Raw genomic sequence first — 19,837 nt, forward strand, 5'->3', positions numbered from 1 at the left:
GCTGACACTTCGATTTCAGCCCAGTGAGACCACTTCAGACTTCTGGCCTCCGGAAGTGTAAGATAATAAATCTGTGTCGCCCTAGCTGGTTAGGCTCAGCATCAGCCTACAGACCGAAGGCTCCGGGGTTCGATTCTGGTCAAGGGCACATACATACCTTGGTTGCAGGCTCACTCTGGCCAGGGCCCTGGTCCAGGTGTATGCAGGAGACAACCAATTGATGTGTTTCTCTCACATCAGTATTTCTCTCTGTCTTTCCCTCTCTCTTCCACTCTCTCTAAAAATCAATGGAAAAATATCCTCTAGTGAGGATTAAAAAATCTATATATATAAAAGCCTAAGTGACAGAATGACCGGTCAACCGGTTGCTATGATGCGCACTGACCACCAGGGGGCAGGTGCTCAATGCAGGAGCTGCCCCCTGGTGGTCAGTGTCCCCCCACAGCCAACCTCCTGTGGCCCCACCCCTGCTGGCCAACCTCTCACAGCCCCAATGGCCCCAATCACTGACCAGACTGAGGGATCCCACCCATGCATGAATTTGTGCACCAAGCCTCTAGTACAGCGGTTCTCAACCTGTGGGTCGCGACCCCTTTGGGGGGTCGAACAACCCTTTCACAGGGGTCACCTAAGACCATCGGAAAACACATATATAATTACATATTGTTTTTGTGAATAATCACTATGCTTTAATTATGTTCAATTTGTAACAATGAAAATACATCCTGCATATCAGATATTTACATTACAATTCATAACAGTAGCAAAATTACAGTTATGAAGTAGCAATGAAAATAATTTTATGGTTGGGGGTCACCACAACATGAAGAACTGTATTAAAGGGTCGCGGCATTAGGAAGGTTGAGAACCACTGCTCTAGTATAAGAATAAAAAATAATAATAAATTTGTGTTGATTGTAGGTCACTAAGTTTGAGGTAATTTGTAACAGCAGCAATGGGGAACTAATATAGTAGATGACTTATCCTAAGCCTCAGCGTCAGTTTCCCTCTCTGTAAAATGGGTTTACCAACACCCTGAAATGATCATTGTGAACATCAAATAAAGCACATAAGTGTGCTTCCTACACAGCCTGCACCTCCACGTGGGAAGCTGTACTGTTATTACATGTCCATTATATAAAAACTAGAGGCCCGATGCACAAAATGTATGCAAGAGTAGGCCTTCCTTCCCCCAGCTGCCGGCATCAGCTTCCCTCTGGCACCCGGGACCCGGGCTTCCCTCCCAGCCCCAGCTTCATGCGAAAGGTGGTCCAGTAGGACGTCTGGAAGGATGTCTGGTCTAATTAGCATATTATGCTTTTATTATTATAGATTCATAAATATCAATAAGTGAATGTAAAATTAAGTAAAGACCTTTAATAAGCCTAACACCCCAAACCAATGAGCATCATACTGTATTTCCTTCCAGACTTCCTTCTAGTATATAAATATGAATATGCATATATGAAAGTATGTATTCCATATGAATGGGGCCAGATTATGCATACATGCTGTTATGTAATTTGTTTTTCTTCACTTCTTCCCATCATATCTATAAATAAATGACTACTGCAACATTATTTTTTAAATATATTTTTTATTGATTTCAGAGAGGAAGGGAGAGGGAGAGGGAGAGAGAGATAGAAACATCAATGAGAGAGAATCATTGATTGGCTGCGTCCTGCACGCCCCGCATGGGGGATCAAGCCCACAACTGGCATGTGCCCTGACTGGGAATCAAACCATGACCTCCAGGTTCTTAGGTTAACGCTCAACCACTAAGCCATGCCAGCTGGGCTACTGAACATTCTTAGTGGCTGCACAGGGTTTTATGGAATGGATTGTCACTTGTTTTCAACACAATCCCTCATTTAGCAATATTTAAGATGCGTTCACTGTTATGTTCTAGAACAGTGGTCGGCAAACTCATTAGTCAACAGAGCCAAATATCAACAGTACAACGATTGAAATTTCTTTTCAGTGCCAAATTTTTTAAACTTAAACTATATAAGTAGGTACATTGTTATTAACTTAATTAGGGTGCTCCTAAGGCTTAGGAAGAGCCACACTCAAGGGGCCAAAGAGCCGCATGTGGCTCGCGAGCCGCAGTTTGCCGACCACGGTTCTAGAAATATCTCTGCAATATGTATTGTTTTACATGTCCTTTACAAGTACTTTTTGGTGTTTTCTCCTTAGGATAAAATCCCAGAAGTGGAGTTACTGGGTCAAAGAACATTCACCTTTTAAGTTTGAGATACCAAATTCCACATTGGGTGGGACCTCTGTGGTTGATCAATTCTAAGCCAAAAGGGAACCTAGTGATCAACCAGGTTTACCCTCTCATTTCTTTTCTTTTTTAAAAACTTAACATCATCCCCATCTTATTTCTTTTAAATCTGTTTTTATTGGTTTTAGAGAGGGAGAGAGAGACATCAATGTGAGAAACATCTATGGGTTGCCTCCTGCACACCCTTAGTGGGCATGTGCCCTGACTGGAATCAAACCTGCCACCTTTCCCTGCACGGAGACTGCGCACAGCCAACTGAGTCACACCAGCCGGGGCTACCCTCTCATTTGTTTTCAAATATTTCTGTCTCCACAAATTTTATTTTCATGTTCCAGACAATAGATGTAGAACGTGTGACCCACATCTCTTTTAAACGACTGCCCAATACAATGGCATGGCGAATTGTTTAATTCCCACATGTGTTGTTAGAGTTGAGACTGTTTCTCATTTACCCCCTCCTTTGATAGTGGAGAAAACTGAAGTTCAGAAAGTCTCAGGGACTTGCCAAAGGTCACCACCCACCTGAGAAGAGAAGCTGTCTGGTCTGTGGTGAGAGCTGTCTGCAGAGTTGGGAGCAGGTCTGGGCAGAGGCAGGACACCCAAGAGAGAGCATCTCCCAGCCATAGCGGAGGAGTCGGGTGCTCCCGCAAATGTCTGCAGAAAGCCTCGTTTTTATCCAGAAACCAAGAAGTGCCCTACACACCCAGGCAAAAACCCAACCTTGAGGGAGGTTAGGGGCTCCTGGCATATCGCAGATGCTCAATATTTACCGATTACTCAGAGCACTGTTCATGTATTGGAAAGCAATTTTTAGAAAGAAAGAAAAGACAGAAATGTTATATGTTGGCACACATCCACCGTACACTGGGCGTTCTGGATTGTAATGTGTGTGTGTGTCTGGGCGGGCAGCTTTTGTCCGTGCTGCTGTGGGCGGGTTCCAACGCAGGAGCCTGGAAAGCCGCAGGATGTGTGTTTGTTGAGCGAGGGGAGGAAATTTACTGATGTGGTTAGTGGGATGGCGTCACTCCAGTTTTACTAGTTGTGCTTCTGCTGGAGAAAGTGTTTTGAATGGGAGGCCTGGGCAAAAGAAAGCTCCACCCCGTAGCCACCGTTCAGAAACAGCTGTCCAGGCCCTGCCGTGACTTGTACTTGTGACCCCAAGGCACCCAGGCGCTGGCTCTTAGCCAAGGACCTGGACTGAGACATGGTTCTTGAAATCGACCTCCAACTGGTCTCTAGGCTTCCACGTGTTAGATTTTTTATGTTGAGATTTTTGCTTTTTCTCTCTTGAGAATCTCAAAGCATTTAAAAAAAAATTTTACATTTTTACTGGCATCTTCTGCATAAAATATTTTTAGAAAAGAAGCAGAAAATTAATTTTAAAAACAAGCAAATTCTAGTTCCTGAAAAAATAAAATTAACATGTGATCCAGCATTCCACCTCTGGGTATAGAGCCAAAAGAACTTAAAGCAGAGGCTTGAAGAGGTATGTGTACGTCATGGTCACAGCAGCATTATTCACAATAGCCAAGAGGTGGAAGCAACCCAAGTGTGCATCAGCGATGGATGGATGGATAAAGAAAAGTGTACGTATAATGGAATATTATTCTACCTTTAAAAAAAGAGAGGGGAGTCCTGTTACATGCCACAACATGGATGAACCTTGAAGACATTATGCTAAGTGAAGTAAGCTGGTCACAAAAAGGACAAATACTATGAGATTCCACTAATATGAAGTATCTAAAATAGTCGTGTTCCTAGGGATGAAAGTAGAACGATGGTTGCCAGAGCCTGAGTGGGAAGGAGGGAACGGGGAATTGTTTAATGAGTATAAGGTTTCAGTTGTGCAAAATGAAAAAGGCCTCAATGTACTTAATGCCACAGAGCTATACACTTAGAAATGCTTAAGACAGTATATATATTATTGATTTCAGAGAGGAAGGGAGAGGGAAAGAGAGATAGAAACATCAATGATGAGAGAGAATCATCGATTGGTTGCCTCCTGCTTGCCTGTATTGGGGATCAAGCCTGAAACCCAGGCATGTGCCCTGACTGGGAATTCAACCATGACCTTCTGGTTCATAGGTTGACTTTCAACCACTGAGCCACACCAGCTGGGCAAGATGGTAAGTTTTGTGTTCTGTGTATTTTACCACAATTAAACATAAAAAATAAACAAAAAAACAAGCACATCCTAGTATATACACACATGGAATATTGTTCAGCCCACCCCAGGGAATGAAGTTCTGACACATGCTACAGCGTGGATGAACCTGGAAAATGTTGTGTTAAGGGAAAGGAGCCAGACACAAAAGGCCACATATTTTGACTTCTATGAAATGTCCAGAGTCGGTAAATTCGTACACACAGAATGCAGACTGACGGTTTCCAGTAAAGCATCCATCTTATATAAAAACTGCTGTTTGAAATTTTAACCCTGCTATTCTGGCTCCTGTCTTAAATAATAAGGAAAATAAGACCACTCCCATTCCAGAGAGGCCGTAAACTCTGCCCCAGACAGAGCTGTCAGTGCTGACACCAGGCCAGGCCTTGAGATATGGTCTCTTGGCCCCTTCCCAGCACGCAGGCCTCCTTTCTCAGAAGGCCCGGAAGTCTCATTCCAAATTTGGGAGACAAAGGACTGGAAAAAGTATTAATAGAGGAGTTTCCTCCATGTTGGGGGGCCCAGAATTTGAAAGACACATTTTCCTCTGGGCCTGCACAGAATTTAATAATAAAATGTAATTCCCTTTCTCTAAGCGTGGCTTGGTTTTTCTCCAACACCAGAAGTGGAAGGAGGAGGGAACAGGAGGAGCGACTGCTTGGTGGGCCTGGGGCTTTACCCTGAGGGGATGAAAATGCCCAGGAAGTAGACGGAGGTGGTGGTTCCACACCATTGTGAATGCACTAAATGCCAGTGAGCTGTTCACTTTAAAACAGCTAATTCTGTGTTATGTGAATCTCACTTTAATTTTTTTAAAGCAAATTTTGGAAGTCACAAGCAAAAAAAACGTATGCAGGCTCAGAGGTTCTTTGCAGAATTACTTTGCAAACAGCACATCCTTTTAGAGACTGGGAAACAGCAATGAACAGATTAATGGGCGTAAACCAGCCGTGGGCAAACTACGGCCCGCAGGCCGGATCCGGCCTGTTTGAAATGAATAAAACTAAAAAAAAAAAAAGACCGTACCCTTTTATGTAATGATGTTTACTTTGAATTTATATTAGTTCACACAAACACTCCATCCATGCTTTTGTTCCGGCCCTCCGGTCCAGTTTAAGAACCCATTGTGGCCCTCGAGTCAAAAAGTTTGCCCACCCCTGGACACTGGTGTTGCTTTGGCCAGGATCCATTTCTCTTTCTCCAATTACTAGCACCCCCACTTTTCCTTTGGGGAATCACCATCTGTCACTTAGTTCATGTGGGTGGGAGGGGCGGTGGTCCACGGATGGTCATGTGACCTGTGGCTGGCCAATCAAGGCATTACATCCCTCTGGCCTAGCCATTGGTTCAGGCATGTACAGGTGAACCAAGCCAGGCCAATGAGGCTCAGTTCTGGGACCTGGGTTGGAACCACTGGGAAGACAGAATCTCTCTTCCAGCCAGTGCTGTGGAGGAAAGAGGATGTCTGCCTGGAGCTGCTGGTGCCCATCTTGCCACCAGAACAGAAGAGGGTACCTGAGAATGGAGCCAACAATGAGGAAAGTAGCTCAGAGAGAGAGAGAGAGAGAGAGAGAGAGAGAGAGAGAGAGATTATGGTATGACGACATTGTTATGGTATGATGACATTGACATTGACCTCTGCATGAGTCAAGCATGAAGCAAGACTTACCCTCGGACTTTTCAGATACCTGAGCCAGCAAATTCCATTTGGGACGGTGCCTGTTTAAGTTGTTCTTCACTTGTGACAGAAAGAGTCCTTGGTCATTGCACATGACCTGCTTATTCAAAAGGAGCTGGAAATAGAAACCAGGCCTCCCGAATGCTGCTGAAACTCGGTGAAGCTTCATCCATTCAGACTTTAGTGCTGTCAAACTGTGACCATTAGACCAGAATCTTCACCGTCTTGATGAAAAATGGTTTGTCTTGCGTCTTGGACAAGACAAGCTGCAGAACACCTGCCATGCCCGCAACCCCGAGGAAGCCCTCCTGAGTCCACCCGACCCACCTGACAACCCCTCCACAGGCTGCTCATACGACCCGTGAACCGGCCTGGCTCAGCGGGGTCACCTGCACCAGATTCGACCTCTTGAACCCACACTAGTACATAAGGAGAAGCAGGCAGGTAAAGTCGGTAGGAGCGAATGCAGAAAGGAGAAGACGCGCTGGGGGCCATGAAGAGCCTTGTGCAGGCCGGAAGTCAGGGGCGGCGGGGAGTTTGGGTAAAAAGATGCACAGTATGGAGGACACATGCCATCAGCAGTGGGAAAACGGAGCAGATTCACAGAGAGAAACGGGCACCTGGAGAGACAGAGCCTCCAACCTCCTGCACAGCAGCTCCAGGTGAGGGCCAGGCCACCAGCACCCGCTCTGCAAACCCTGCTCTTAGGGACCTGAGCACAGCTCTGTCCCATGAAATGCAAAGACTCTGCCAACGTTTTTTTAAATGTTAATCGGGGCTCTTCCAGTTGCAAGAGACTAAAACCCAATACAGACTGGAATCTTTAAATAAGAAAACTATAGTTGGGGTCCTGGGAGGTCAGTGGGTGGCTGACTTCAGTGTCTAGATCCGGGGGCTTAAGTGGTGCCATGAGAATCTGTCCCCATCCTATTCCTCAGCTTTGTTTGCTCCTGGGCTGGTTGCAACCTCAGGCCGACTCGCCCTTTATGTTGACAGGTAGCCATTGGGATTCCCACCTCTTGGTATTCACAGCCTTGTATAAGCCCCTCCCCTTGCCTACATGCTTCTACCCCCCAAAATAAGCAACGTTAATGGGATGTCACTTCTGTAATTAGGTCTCATAAGACTGTGCATTGTGTCTTGCTAGCGCACGCTCTCTACTGCCTTCTCCGCTTTCCAGTTGCCATGACGTAAGCCGCCCGTGGGTGGAGAGGCCCGGGTGGCCAGGAACTGAGGGTGCCTCTGGCCAACAGCCGGGGAGGATCCGAGGCCGTCGGTCCCGTATCCCGCAAGGAACTGAAACCCACTAACAACCACCAAGTGAGGTCAGAAGCGATGGGTTCCCAGTAGAGCTTTCAGGTACGTGAGGGGTCCAGCTCCTCGTTAAAAACCCATGTGTGACTTCTCAGGCCCGCCCCACGCAGTTACAAAGGCGTTACCCGGACACCTCGCAGGGGAAAGCTGCCCTCCCCAAACCCGGCTCCGAAGGAAGTTGCCGTCAGGGACTTAGCCCCTCTGCCCAGTCATGCTCTCTCTTTACACTGAGTTCTAACACATTTAGTCATCTGGGTCTAAGAGGGGGCAACTGTACAGCATCAAATCAAAGCGTCAAACTGACAGGAGCAAGAAGTGCGGTTGTATAATCATTACCAGTTACTGGGCATCTGCTGCCTGCTTGGTGCTTTATTGGCACTCAGTAACCCCAGAAACTGAGGCTCCAAGAGGGAAAAATAACTTTCCTAAGGACCCAGAGCAAACCTGACCGATAGGAGGACCTGTGCTCGGTGCCTCACCCACAGGAGGGATTAAAAAAAGAAACAGCAGCCCGGGACCAGTTTGTGGGGGGAGCAGATAGGCCCGCTAGTCCCCGCAGATAGCACAGCACAGCAGCCGATTTCACGACGTTCACACGCACAAAAGCTCACTCCGTGGCTCATCCTAACAAACGTCTGCATTGTGTCCACTGTGCTCTGTTCAGAGCCCTGGACCTCTGTGATACATTTCAGAAATCGCAGACCTTGGAGATGGGGTGAGTCCTGGCTTCGTCCAAGATATGTGACCTTGAACAAGCCGCTGAACAATCCGGGCCTCTTCTCCTCCTCTGGGCGGTGAGAGTTACTGTTTAAACCAATAATCTCTGAAACTGTCTTTGAGTCCCACGCAGCTTAGACCAACTCTTATCTCTTAGAAGACCTTGGCTGGGAACCCAGAGGCCATACAGGGTTGAGAGCGCCACCTAGTGATTCAAGTTTATAAGTAGGTTTCTATTGGTTTTTTGTGTGTGTTTTTTTTAAAATTCCTCCTGGACCCAACCAGCCCCATTTACAATTCCAGCTTAGACCTGCAGGATTTCTCCCCCACAACCCAACTCCTTAAAATTGCTTTTTTAAATGTTGTAAATTTGTGCATTTTCTTGGGAGTAGAGTACATAGTTTTCATTACAAGATTCTTAATCCCCTCTACCCCCACTGTAAATTTTTATTGCTGTTAAGTAAATGTGAGGTCCAAAGCAGAAATGATTCATTTTATAAACATAGGCTTGAGGCTCTGACTTTATTTGGGAGTTTATTTCACCTCTCTGAACCTCAGCTTCCTCATTTGTGAAATGTGGATAAGAATAGTATCTCCTGGAGGTTTGCTCAAAGATGGAAGGAGACATTCCATGGAGAGCGTGCCTGGCAAGAGCAGAATGTATCTTTTGTGAGGGAACTTTCTCAAAATCTTACAGGACGTCAGCCATCGGCTGGGAAAGCCAGTGTGTGAGTAGTTACTGAGCCTCTGCTGGTTAAGCAAGAACACGTTCTCTTGGAGGGAATGCAAAAACCTTAGAGTTGGATTAAGTTTAGTGTGTCTGTCTTTGAAAACATGGGATGGAACTTTTGCAAGGTTGGGAGAAAGAACTGAAGCAAACAGTGCTCAGAGGCTGGGAATCCCTGGCTATGCACCCAAAGGCGCTTCACTGAAATCTTTGAAAAAGGAAGAATAATGGCATCAGATACTATTTGACCAAATCCCTGCCAGGTGCCTGGGCATTCAGAGAGCCCTGTCTAAAGAGAGGCAGGCTTCTGGAAAGAGCCACCCTGCTCACAGCAGAGCAGCCAGGGGAGAAAGGACACACTATTTCCAGAAAGACACGTGGAGTGAGGGGAAGGCAGAGCAGAAACCAGGAAAAAGGTGGCCCAAGTCCTCTGAGTTCCTCAGTGCCTTAAATATTCATTGGCTGCCCATCAACTGATGAATGGATAAATAAAAGGTGGCATTTCCGTACAGTGGAATGCAATTGGGCCATAAAAAGGAATGAAGTACAGATACACGCTACAACGTGGGTGACCCTCGAAAACATGCTAAGTGAAAGCAGCCAGTCATGACATACACTGTTTGATTCCACTTATATGAAATTTCTAGAATAGGCAAATCCATAGAGAGAGAAAGTAGATTTGTGGTTGCTAGGGGCGGGGGGAGATAGATAAAGAGTAAGGTATTTCTTTTTTTAAATTTTTTTATTGATTAAGTTATTACATATGTGTCCTTATCCCCACGTTACCGCCTATCCCCCCACTCATGCCCTCACCCCCCCCTGTTGTCTGTGTCCATTGGTTAGGCCTATATGCTTGCATATAAGTCCTTTGGTTGATCTCTCCCCCTTACCTCCACCCTCCCCTATTTCTTTTTGGGGGGTGACAAAAATCTAAAGTTGACTGTGATGACTGTACTAACCCCCACTGAATTGGACACTTTAAGTAGGTGGATTTATGGTGTGTGAAATACATTTCAATAAAGCTGTTAGAAGAAAACTGTCATTGAACTTCAAAAATCTGGACAATCATCATAGACGGGTCCTCTATCATCACGTAAACATTGAAAACACACGTGTTAATGCTGTATGATGCCCCAACAGGTGCCTGTCAGGCAACCAGCAAACCCTGGAGCCTTGATGAGACTGGCTGTCCTGCGGAAGAGGCCTGGGGGCGTAGGGAGAGGCGGGCGGAAGGCTTACTTTCAAGATATAAATTCACTGTACAATTGCTCGGATTTTCTTTATTTGATTCATTAACAAAGTATCTGTGTTCTCTGTCCCTGATGTGTCCTTTTGTCCCCTCATGGTTTTCCTACTTTCCCATTTTCTTCTGCATTAAAAAATTTAATTGTGGTAAAACACACATAACAAAATGCACCGTCTTAACCTTTTAAGCGTATAGTTCAGTGGCATTAAGTACATTCACATGGTTGTGCAACCATCACCACCAGAAGTCTTTTCATCTTGCAAAACTGAAACGACCTACCAACACGTTAAACAACAACTCCCATTTCTCTCCCCCGAGTCCCTGGCAACCCTTCTGCTCTTTGTCTTTAGGAATTTGCACTAGAAACCTCGAGTAAGTGGAATCACACAGTATTTGTCCTGTGGTGACTGGCTTATTTCAATTTAGTTAGCATAATGCCTGCACACACACACATATATATGTATGTATATATTAGTATTTTATTACTTTTCCAGTTAAAAAGACAAATTACTTGTCAAAAAATTACAATGTATACTTGTAATATTAAGTTAAGGAAAAAGAGCAGGAATCAAAGCTTTGTGTAAAATGTTACAACTCTGAAAAAAAATATCACACACATTGGAACTCAGCAGAAAATATGAGAAGTTTCTAGTAATGACTGGTTATTTCTAGGTGGGTTATGGTTACATTTTATTTTCTATTTTTTCTCATTATTCTAGAAGAGCACAGGACAAAGCCAATGCGATCTAAAAAATGGATACGTCACCCTCAGAAAACAATGTTTTATCTGAGCTTTCTCGGGGTACCCTGAGTGTACGACGTTCCTCTATCCCCTTAAATTAAATGCACTTACTGTTGTCAATTCCTGTATTCCAACTGGAGTTAGGAAAATAACACTTACCTTGGCCAACAAATGCATTCCATGGGTGAATGTGAGATCAAAGAACAGGAGAGTGATAAAGGATGGTATCCTACCTGAGTTATCTGTTTGGCTCCCAGCAGGTGTCCCCGTGGGTGATCCTGCCCCAAGTGCCCCACTTTATTTTATTTTATTTTTTATTTTTTTAAAACATATATTTTATTGATTTTTTACAGAGAGGAAGGGGGAGGGATAGAGAGTTAGAAACATGGATGAAAGAGAAACATCGATCAGCTGCCTCCTGCACACCCCCTACTGGGGATGTGCCCACAACCAAGGTACATGCCCTTGACCAGAATCGAACCTGGGACCCTTCAGTCCGCAGGCCGATGCTCTATCCACTGAGCCAAACCGGTTAGGGCGTAAGTGCCCCACTTTAGAAAGTGGGGCTGCTCCCTGGTACTGACTCGGGAGAGCTAATGGTGCCTATAATTCAGCAACCTCAAGTAGAAGTATTTACACCATGAGAAATGGTGAGCACTGCAGATCACCCACCCCGCCAGCAGGAGCCATGCTGGTGGTCAGACCTTCGCCAGCACACACACCTCTGGGCTGCGTCATCTGTTAGGGCGGACGAGCTACCCGCCTCTCCTCAGCCCTTGGCTGCCCATTTCTTAGGGAACTGGATGATCCTTTTCCTGGTCCCTCTGCAAGCGGCACTTTGCCTTCTGGGGTGGGTCTGCCTTCTCAGTCCTGTGGTTCTCTGCCAGTCGGAGACTCCAACCTTCACCCCCTGGTCTCCAGTCCAGAAAGGAGTCGAAAATAGTAGACATTTGACAACTGTCCATTTTCCATTTTTCCATCTCATCCTGTCAGCTTCTCCTTGGAACTTCGCCTGATTTCAGGAACTTTCTTGCTGTAGGATCTGTGCCCCGATTCTTTCCTTCTGGGCAGGAGGCCAAGGGGAGGTGGGAGGTGTGTTTCCGAAGGTTCAGCAGGTTTTCTTCTGCAGAGGATCAGCCAGGCCTGCCTCTGTTCCTTGAGGTGCCAGCCTGTGGGTCCCAGGCCCATCCAAGGGGGGCACACATAGGATTTTGTCATTTGCCTCTTAGTACTTCTTGCAGTGAGGGGTCCAGAGCTGGACCTGAGGGGCCAGGCTCTACCCTCAGCTGTTCCTGGCTGGCAGCCCTTTCTGAAGCCCCCAGGAGTATAGCGCCAGGAGAAGCAGGTTGTTGCTAAGAAACCTTTCAGCATCACCTCTAGGGAGGAGACATGGCAGAGGAGTAGGGGGCAGAAATAATGGGTTGCTTGCTGGCTTCAAAGACCAGGGCGGCTGCAGGAGCGCTGGCTGTGGCGTCAGGCCAAAGCCCCGTTCTGTTCCTCCCTCCAAGACTGAACAAGACAGCACTGCCCCAGACCTGGGTTCAAGTCTGAGCTCTCCCACCTACTTGCTATGCAGCGTGGCCTCTCTGAGCCGTCTGTAAGTCGGCACTGGCAATGCCTACCACTCAGGGTTGTGCTGAGGATTCAATGGGATGTGAAGCACTTGCCAGGGTGTTTCCTGACAGCTCCTGTCTCCGGGGCAGAGAGGGCAGATGTGTCCGGGACCTGCTCTGTCCCAGGCCGACTGGTCTCAGGCTTCCTTCAAGCCCTGCTCCGAGGAACGCCCGTGGCTGCCACCCTGAGGACACCAGAGCATCCAGACATGGCAGCCTTTGCATAAGTGACAGGATTGGACTTGGACTTGAACAGACATGGGTTCCAGGCCTGGCTTTACCACCAGCTGGCTTTGTGATCTAGAACTAAACCTTCTCCAGAACTGTAGGTTTCTCCCTTATAAAATGAGGTTGGCCCGGCTGGTGTGGCTCAGGGGTTGAGTGTCGACCTATGAATCAAGAGGTCACGGTTGGATTCCCAGTCTAGCACATGCCCGGTTGGGGATTATGCCCTCCCTCGCCCTCTCGCCCCCTCCCCCCACCTCCCAATGAGGCAGCCATGGATGATTCTCTCTCTCACTGATGTTTCTATCTCTCTCTCCCTCTCTGAAATCCATAAAATATATTTTAAAAATAATAAGCAAACTAACAAGATGAGGTTCAATGATTCCTTAGGCCCAAGAGTTGCAGGGAGGCCCAGTGAGAGTGAGTTGCTACAGTGGCTTTGGGAAGGGCCCCGGCCATGCAGATGTGAGCTGCTACCACCTGCACTGTAGGCCGTGCAGATGTGAGCTGCTACCACCTGCACTGTAGGCCGTGGAGGAGGTGGATCTTCCTGGAGCTAGAGAGCCAAGCATGTGACAGAGCAACCCATCAGGAGGGCCTGCTGCTGCAGTTCCCCTGCAAGCACACCAGGGCCATAAAATTCCCACCCTCCTCGGAACATTTGCCAGTTATTGATTTTACTGGTATCTGTCAGCTTCAGTGAGGACGGAGGTGTCAGGAAAGCTTCAGGAACTGCCATATCAAAACCAATGAGCTTCCATGTGTTTATTTAACAGAATACAGGTTGGGTGACACCAGGCCCTGGGGACACAGGGAGGGGTCTGTCTAAGATGGACTTTGCTTTCCTTCATCAAGTACAAGAGGAAAACCAACGCTGAAGGGGCTGGGGAAGGCGGAGACGGGCCAGGAGCGGGCTGAGGAGTTAGAATCATGCAGCCAACGGGGAGAAGGAAAAAGACTGTGCAACTTTATGGCTCAGTTCATCGGGCAAAACACACCCTTTTACTGGTTTCCAGAGGATTTCATCATGGGATAAGTATTTCGGTCAGGGGCCTTGGAGCAACAGAACGAGGGTTTTTTTTTTATAGCAGTTTTTGTTTTTTTCTCAACTTTTCATGAGGAGGTGATGGGGACATTTCCCAAAGTAGAAAACGTGAACACCAACACCCCTATCTCCACCGCCTAGCGGATACAATTACTGTTCTACTGTATTAATTGCATTTTTCTAAAGAGGAAGTTTCTGGTAGGGCTGTTCCAAGTGCCCCCTCTTCCTGTGGATATCGCACCAGGGTCCCCAAAGACGGAGGGACGGATGCGGGCGGGGGTGGCGGGGAAGAGAGGAATGCGGTTTCCGGGAACCCGCCGGGACGGGGGTGGAGACGCTGAAAAGGGAAAACAAACAAACAAAAAGCGCCCGAGGAATGCGTCCCGCCGGCTCCGGGGCCCGCGGTCCGACCGGGTGGTCTGGGCCAGTTCCCAGGACGGGAGTCCCGAGGCTGCCTCTGGCCGGAGGGCCACGGGGTCATCCTCCGCCCGCTCTAGACTCGCCTTCGTGCAGCCCCGGGCAGGACAGGCAGCGATGGCGGCCCCGGCGCCCGCCGGGAGCAGCGGGAACCAGGGAGTCCCGGGAGCCGCTCGGCCGGGACGCCCCGGGGACCTGCGCCCTGCAGCCTGGCCGTCCGCCCCTCCGCTGGCGACGCGCCTCCGGGGGTGCGGGCGGAGCGCCCGCCGAGAAGCCGCTGGCCGCGGACACCGGGGTGTCGTCCTGAGCAGCTGCAGGGCTCGGCCCGGCCCAGCGGTCCCCGCGACGCCGGCGGCCGCCCAGGGCGGCGTGGGCTCGGGGAGGGCCCAGCCTCCGCGCTCCGCCCCCGGCCGGCCGGGCAGACTCGGCTCGGCGAGCCCGGGCGCGCGCCCTTTTGCATAAAGCCCTCCTCCCCGGTCAAGGTAGAGGAAGTCGGGCTCCCGCCTGGATGGGCGGTGGGGGGGAGCCCCGCTCCTGTTGTTTTCCGCGAGCGGAGTGGGTGGCGGGGACAAGGGGCGGGGTGCGCCCTCCCACCCCGGGCCGAGCGCTCGGGAGAGAGAGTCGCACCGGGAGCCCCGCGCAGCTCACCGCCCGTCACACTCCCCCGACCCCCAGCATCCCTCCCGGGGCCGCGGAGAGCGGATCCACTCCGTCGGGCCGGCGACCGGGAGGAGCACTTGGTACCCCGGGGGCCCGAGCCCTGCGGGGCGCACACCCCGCCCAGCCAGCCCCGGCGCTTCCTGAGGGGCCCTGCCCGCATCTGCGGCGAGATGGCCGCACGGGCACCCGAGCCCCAGGTCCTCCTCTGCCTCGGGGCGCTGCTGGCCCGCTGGGTCGCCGCAGGTAAGGGCCGCGATCCGGAGGGAAAAGTTGAGGTTCGCCAGGCAGCAGTGGGAGGAGGGCAAGCCCGAGACCGAAGTCCCCCGACTCCCGGGATCCGGTGGTGGCCGCAGCCGCTCCCGCCCGGGCGGGTCTGGAGTTTCCTGCTCGCAGCTCGGTTCCCTGCAGAAAGGAATTTTCCCGGCGCCCCGTGCAGGGCGAGCTCTCTCCACTCCCCGGAGCGGGCAGCGGGCAGCGGGCAGGCGGCCGAGGCCTGAGAGGAGGGGACGGGAACTTGGGAGACGGAACGCGGGCATCTGAAGCTGGGAAAACGAAGACGCACGTGCAGGGAGAAAGTGTTGTTGTTTTTAAGCGTCGGGTGTAAATTCGCATTCTGGTTTTACCTGCTGGGCAGGTGCTCCAAGTGGAGGTTTTCTTTTCCTCTGGTCCCTCTCTCTGCCTGAGGTTGAACTTGGCGTACACCTGTGCCCGGTGGTTTTCCCTGCACACCTGCCGGCAGGCTCCGCTGGACTCGCGCATTGAAAGCCCTGCTTCCTTCCTTCACTTAGTTTTTTGCTGTTGTTGTTTTGAAATAATTTCAGGCTTACAACTTCCTCTACACTTGGCATGACCTCTTACACTTGACATGATTGATAAAAGATCTTAAATGCTTTCTCCATGCTCTACCTTGTAGCAACAAAGAGCAAGGGGTTGCCTGCAAAAATACGCAGAATATAAAAAGATGGAAAATACATTTTAATATTTAATTCACCAGCGAATGCATGTCTGTGGTGTGCAGGGCGGTGTGTGAGAGGTCGTGGGTGGTGATGGAGTTTGCCGGAATCCTTGTGGGGTGCTATTTTCTGTGCTGCCCAGCCCAGCACACCTAGCTCATCTCTTGTTGGTCCCTGTAGGCCAGTGATGGCGAACCTATGACACACGAACTCATTTTTTTGGTTGATTTTTCTTTGTTAAATGGCATTTAAATATCAAAAATATAAGTCTTTGTTTTACTATGGTTGAAAATATCAAAAAATTTCTATATGTGACACGGCACCAGAGTTAATTTAGGGTTTTTCAAAATGCTGACACGCCGAGCTCAAAAGGTTCGCCATCACTGTGTAGGCATTGCTCCCTGAGCTTCCTAGCAGCAAGTGCCAAAAGTTCCTGTTAGGCTCGCACAAGTTTTTATTTTGTTTTGTTTTTAGCAATTATTTAGAAGCAGTCACATCTCCCATAACCTCGGTTCCAGTTTATCTGGAAAATATTCTGAAGGTCTGGCTGCGCACAGCCTGCTTTCCTGCTGCATCTGAGCCCTGGTCCCCCCTTTCCCTGGGCCTGTGACCCCAGGTTTGTTTCACCTTCCTTGGGTAGCACTCACCCCCACCCCCTTTTGACTTAGTGGCCACCTGCTGTCTCTCCCCAGCTATTTTCAGCTTTTACTTCACGTGAACTCCGGGGCCTGGGGACATCAGATCCCGGCTTGAAATCATCCTCCTGGAACGAGCCAGCTTTCAGGTGGGCTGCGGCTCACCTCGCAGGACCACTTCCTCTGCGGTCATGCCCAGTTATTGATGCCCCGGTCAAGTTCACCTCTGTGTACGGGGCTGAGGGCTTCCCCAGTTGTTATATATTTTTTTTGTTTGTTTTCCAAATTGAGAGTTTTCTTGGGAAAAAAATTTTTGTCTTTTTTTTTTTTTTTGTCCCATAACTCCAGATAGCGCTCATGCCTCCACTGTTGCCGCAGATTGTAAATCCTGGGTCATTCTTGGGGAAAAGTTGCTAGAAATAAAAAGTTTGGGTACAATCCCAGCTCTATAAATGATAATATGAGGGCAGCACTGGGAAACGGCCGTGTCTGTAGCTTTCCCCTCTGTTCCACTGGGAGACATCCGGGCCCTCCGGACACCAGGTGGATGACTTCTAACAACGCAAACTTACCGCGTCATATCATCTCGCCCTGTCTGGTGGGGAGACCAGAGTAAATCCCTGTGGCCTGGACTAGTGAACACCTGAGTGCTCCCAGCTCTCCCAGGGACTCACAGGGACCTTAAGTAAATTATTTAATGCTTTCTGAACCTCTGTTTTCTCAATGTAACATGAAGGGTTATAGCACAAGCAGGCATGGAATTAGGGGACCCCCAGACTATCGTTCCCGTGTCTGTTTCACAGACATCACTAACCCATGACTGTTCTCTCTGCACTGAGCCAGGACTCAGCCTGCCTCAACTGTAACCCAGCCCACAGGGCTGCCACATTTAAAAGATCCCCAAGGTCAACTTCAGCTTCATCAGTTTAAAAGAATGGAGTGAGCAAAGCCGGGAGGAGAGGTGAAAGAGCCTTGAGATGGTTTCTTCTGTGATTATGCCACCTGTTCCTTGGAGGAGAAGACCATTGTCAGCTCAGGTTCCGAGACTAACGTTTCAGCAGGGCTTTTCCAAGCTCCTTTATTCCTTTGCCAAGGAGCCAGGAAAGGGGCAGGTCTGTAGGTCTCATGAATGCACATTGCATCTGTAATCTACAGCTCGTCCCTCCTCAGTGGGAATTGTCACTGAGAACTTGGGTTCCCAGGCCTAATTGTTTAAAAATAATTCTCACTTGCTTTGTAAAGTGTTTTTTTGTTTTTTTCCAGATGCACTTCTTGCCGTTTTGGAATCTCTAGCATTGGATGGCATTCTCTGCCTTCCAGCAAGTGGCTTAGATTTTGTTTTTTCATCTTGTCCTGGGTTTTGGGCATGGTGTGGCCAAAATGGGGAGAGAATCAGAACATCCTGTGGTTCTGGGCTGGCTTCAGATCGCTCAAATGGAGCCCCATGTAACCAGACAGAAGATTGGGGTACAGATAACTGTTACTCTTTATTTCATAAAGGGGAAGGATTCCCAGAGGCAGCTGGCAGGTGTTTGTTTGTTTTTTCTTAATAATAACTCCATTGAGATATAATTCGCATACCATAAGATTCACCCTTTTAAAGCGCACAATTTATAGTTTTTAGTATAGTCACAAGACTGTGCAACCATCAGTACTAATTAATTCCAGGACATTTTCATTACCCCAAAAATAAGCCCTAGCCCTAGCCAGTTTGGCTCGGTGGACAGAGCATCGGCCTGTGGACTGAAGGGTCCTGGGTTCGATTCCAGTTAGGGCACATGCCAGGGTTGCGGGCTTAATCCTCAGTAGGGGGCTGTAAGAAGCAGCCATTTGATGGTTCTCTCTCATCATTGATGTTTCTGTCTCTCTCTCCCTCTCCCTTCCTCTCTGAAATCAATAAAAATATATATTTAAAAATCATTTTTTTTAAAAAGCCCTATACTCATTAGCAGTCATTCCCGACCTTCCCACTACTCCATTTCCTCCAGACCTAGACATCTGCTAATTATTTTCTATCTCCATAGAGTTGCCTGTATTGGACATTTCAGATATATGGAACCACACAAGAATGTGGGGAGATATATATATATATATATATATATATATATATATATATATATATTGCTTTCAAAGAGGGAGAGAGAGATAGAAACATCAGTGATGAGAGAGAATCATTGATTGGTTGCCTCCTGCAACCCCACACTGAGGATCCAGCCCGGAACCCAGACATGTGCCCTTGACCGGAATTGAACCCAGTACCCTTCAGTCTTCAGGCCGACGCTCCATCTACTGAGCTAAACCGGCTAGGGCAGTATGTGGTCTTTTATGACTGCCTCCTTTCATTTAAAATAATGCTTTCAAGATTCATCCATGACATAGCATGTACTTCATTCCTTTTTAAGGCCAAATGATATTCCTATTGTGTGGATATACCACATGGTATTTATTCATTCACCAGTTGATGAGTATTTGGTTTTACCTTTTGGCTATTATGAATAATGCTGCTGTGAGCATGCACATACAAGTTTTTGTGTAGGCAAATGTTTTCTTTTCTGTTAGGTATACACCTAGGAGTGGAATCGCCGAGTCACACGGTAACTTTAATCATGTGTGAAAATGCCAAACCGTCTTCCTAGTAGCTGCAGTATGTAAAAATCCTACCAACAGTGTATGAGTTCCAATTTGTCCACATCTTTGCCAACACTTATTATTGTCTTTGATTTTAGCCATGTTAGTGGATGTGAAGTGGCAGGTACCTTACTGTGCTTTTGTTTGTGATTCATGTCAAGTACTGGCCAACCGTCCCAACAGGGTGGGGGCTCTGTGTGTTATTGCATCTTAAAACCATACAGCTGAGTTTTTTTAATTCCTAATGTGGAGGGACTGCAAAAGGGGAGGTTGTTCAGACACCAAGAGAGGTAGTAATAGCCTGACCTTTCCTCGCACAGGATTGGAGACTGTCGTCGTCGGAGAGGTCCATGAGAACACGACTCTGCACTGTGGCAACATCTCGGAAGCGAGGGGCCTAGTGACCTGGTACCGGAATGACTCGGAGCCCATCTTCCTCCTGTCCTCCAACTCCAGCCGCCCGCCGGCCAAGCCGCGCTTCTCTCTGGTGAACGCCAGCTCCCTGCACATCGAGGCACTGAGCTTGCAGGATGAGGGCAACTACACCTGCTGGGAGGCCCTGAACGACACTCGGTGGTTCCAAGTGTGGCTGCAGGTGGCCAGTAAGTGGAGTGGGAGGGCCCTGGGACCGGCTGGTGAGGTGCACGGATCAGTAGACAGGAGGAGCGCTTTGGAGTCAATGGCCTGGGTTTCATTCTGGGCTCTGCCGCCTGCAAGCTGAGTGACCTTACACCTGTATTTTCTCCTCTGTAAAATGGGGATAAAAAGAATTCTTGCCTCATGGAA

General features: G+C 48.6%; 1 protein-coding gene across 2 annotated transcripts in view; it reads left to right on the plus strand.

Annotated features, from left to right (window-relative positions):
- Positions 1–14,626: 14,626 nt before the first annotated feature.
- The window catches only part of VSIG10 (V-set and immunoglobulin domain containing 10), a 28,230-nt gene continuing 23,019 nt past the window's right edge, over positions 14,627–19,837 (plus strand). Inside the window, exons 1-3 of one of the 2 annotated variants that reach the window (XM_023760392.1) lie at positions 14,627–15,078; positions 17,687–17,890; positions 19,372–19,653. In XM_023760392.1, coding sequence (XP_023616160.1) covers positions 15,006–15,078; positions 17,687–17,890; positions 19,372–19,653 — 559 coding nt within the window. In that variant the 5' untranslated portion in view covers positions 14,627–15,005. The remainder of the gene's footprint in view (positions 15,079–17,686; positions 17,891–19,371; positions 19,654–19,837) is intronic. The other variant, XM_006096565.3, reaches the window with a different exon arrangement.

This window comes from Myotis lucifugus, unplaced genomic scaffold (assembly GCF_000147115.1).
Source record: "Myotis lucifugus unplaced genomic scaffold, Myoluc2.0 scaffold_181, whole genome shotgun sequence".
NCBI lineage: Eukaryota > Metazoa > Chordata > Mammalia > Chiroptera > Vespertilionidae > Myotis > Myotis lucifugus.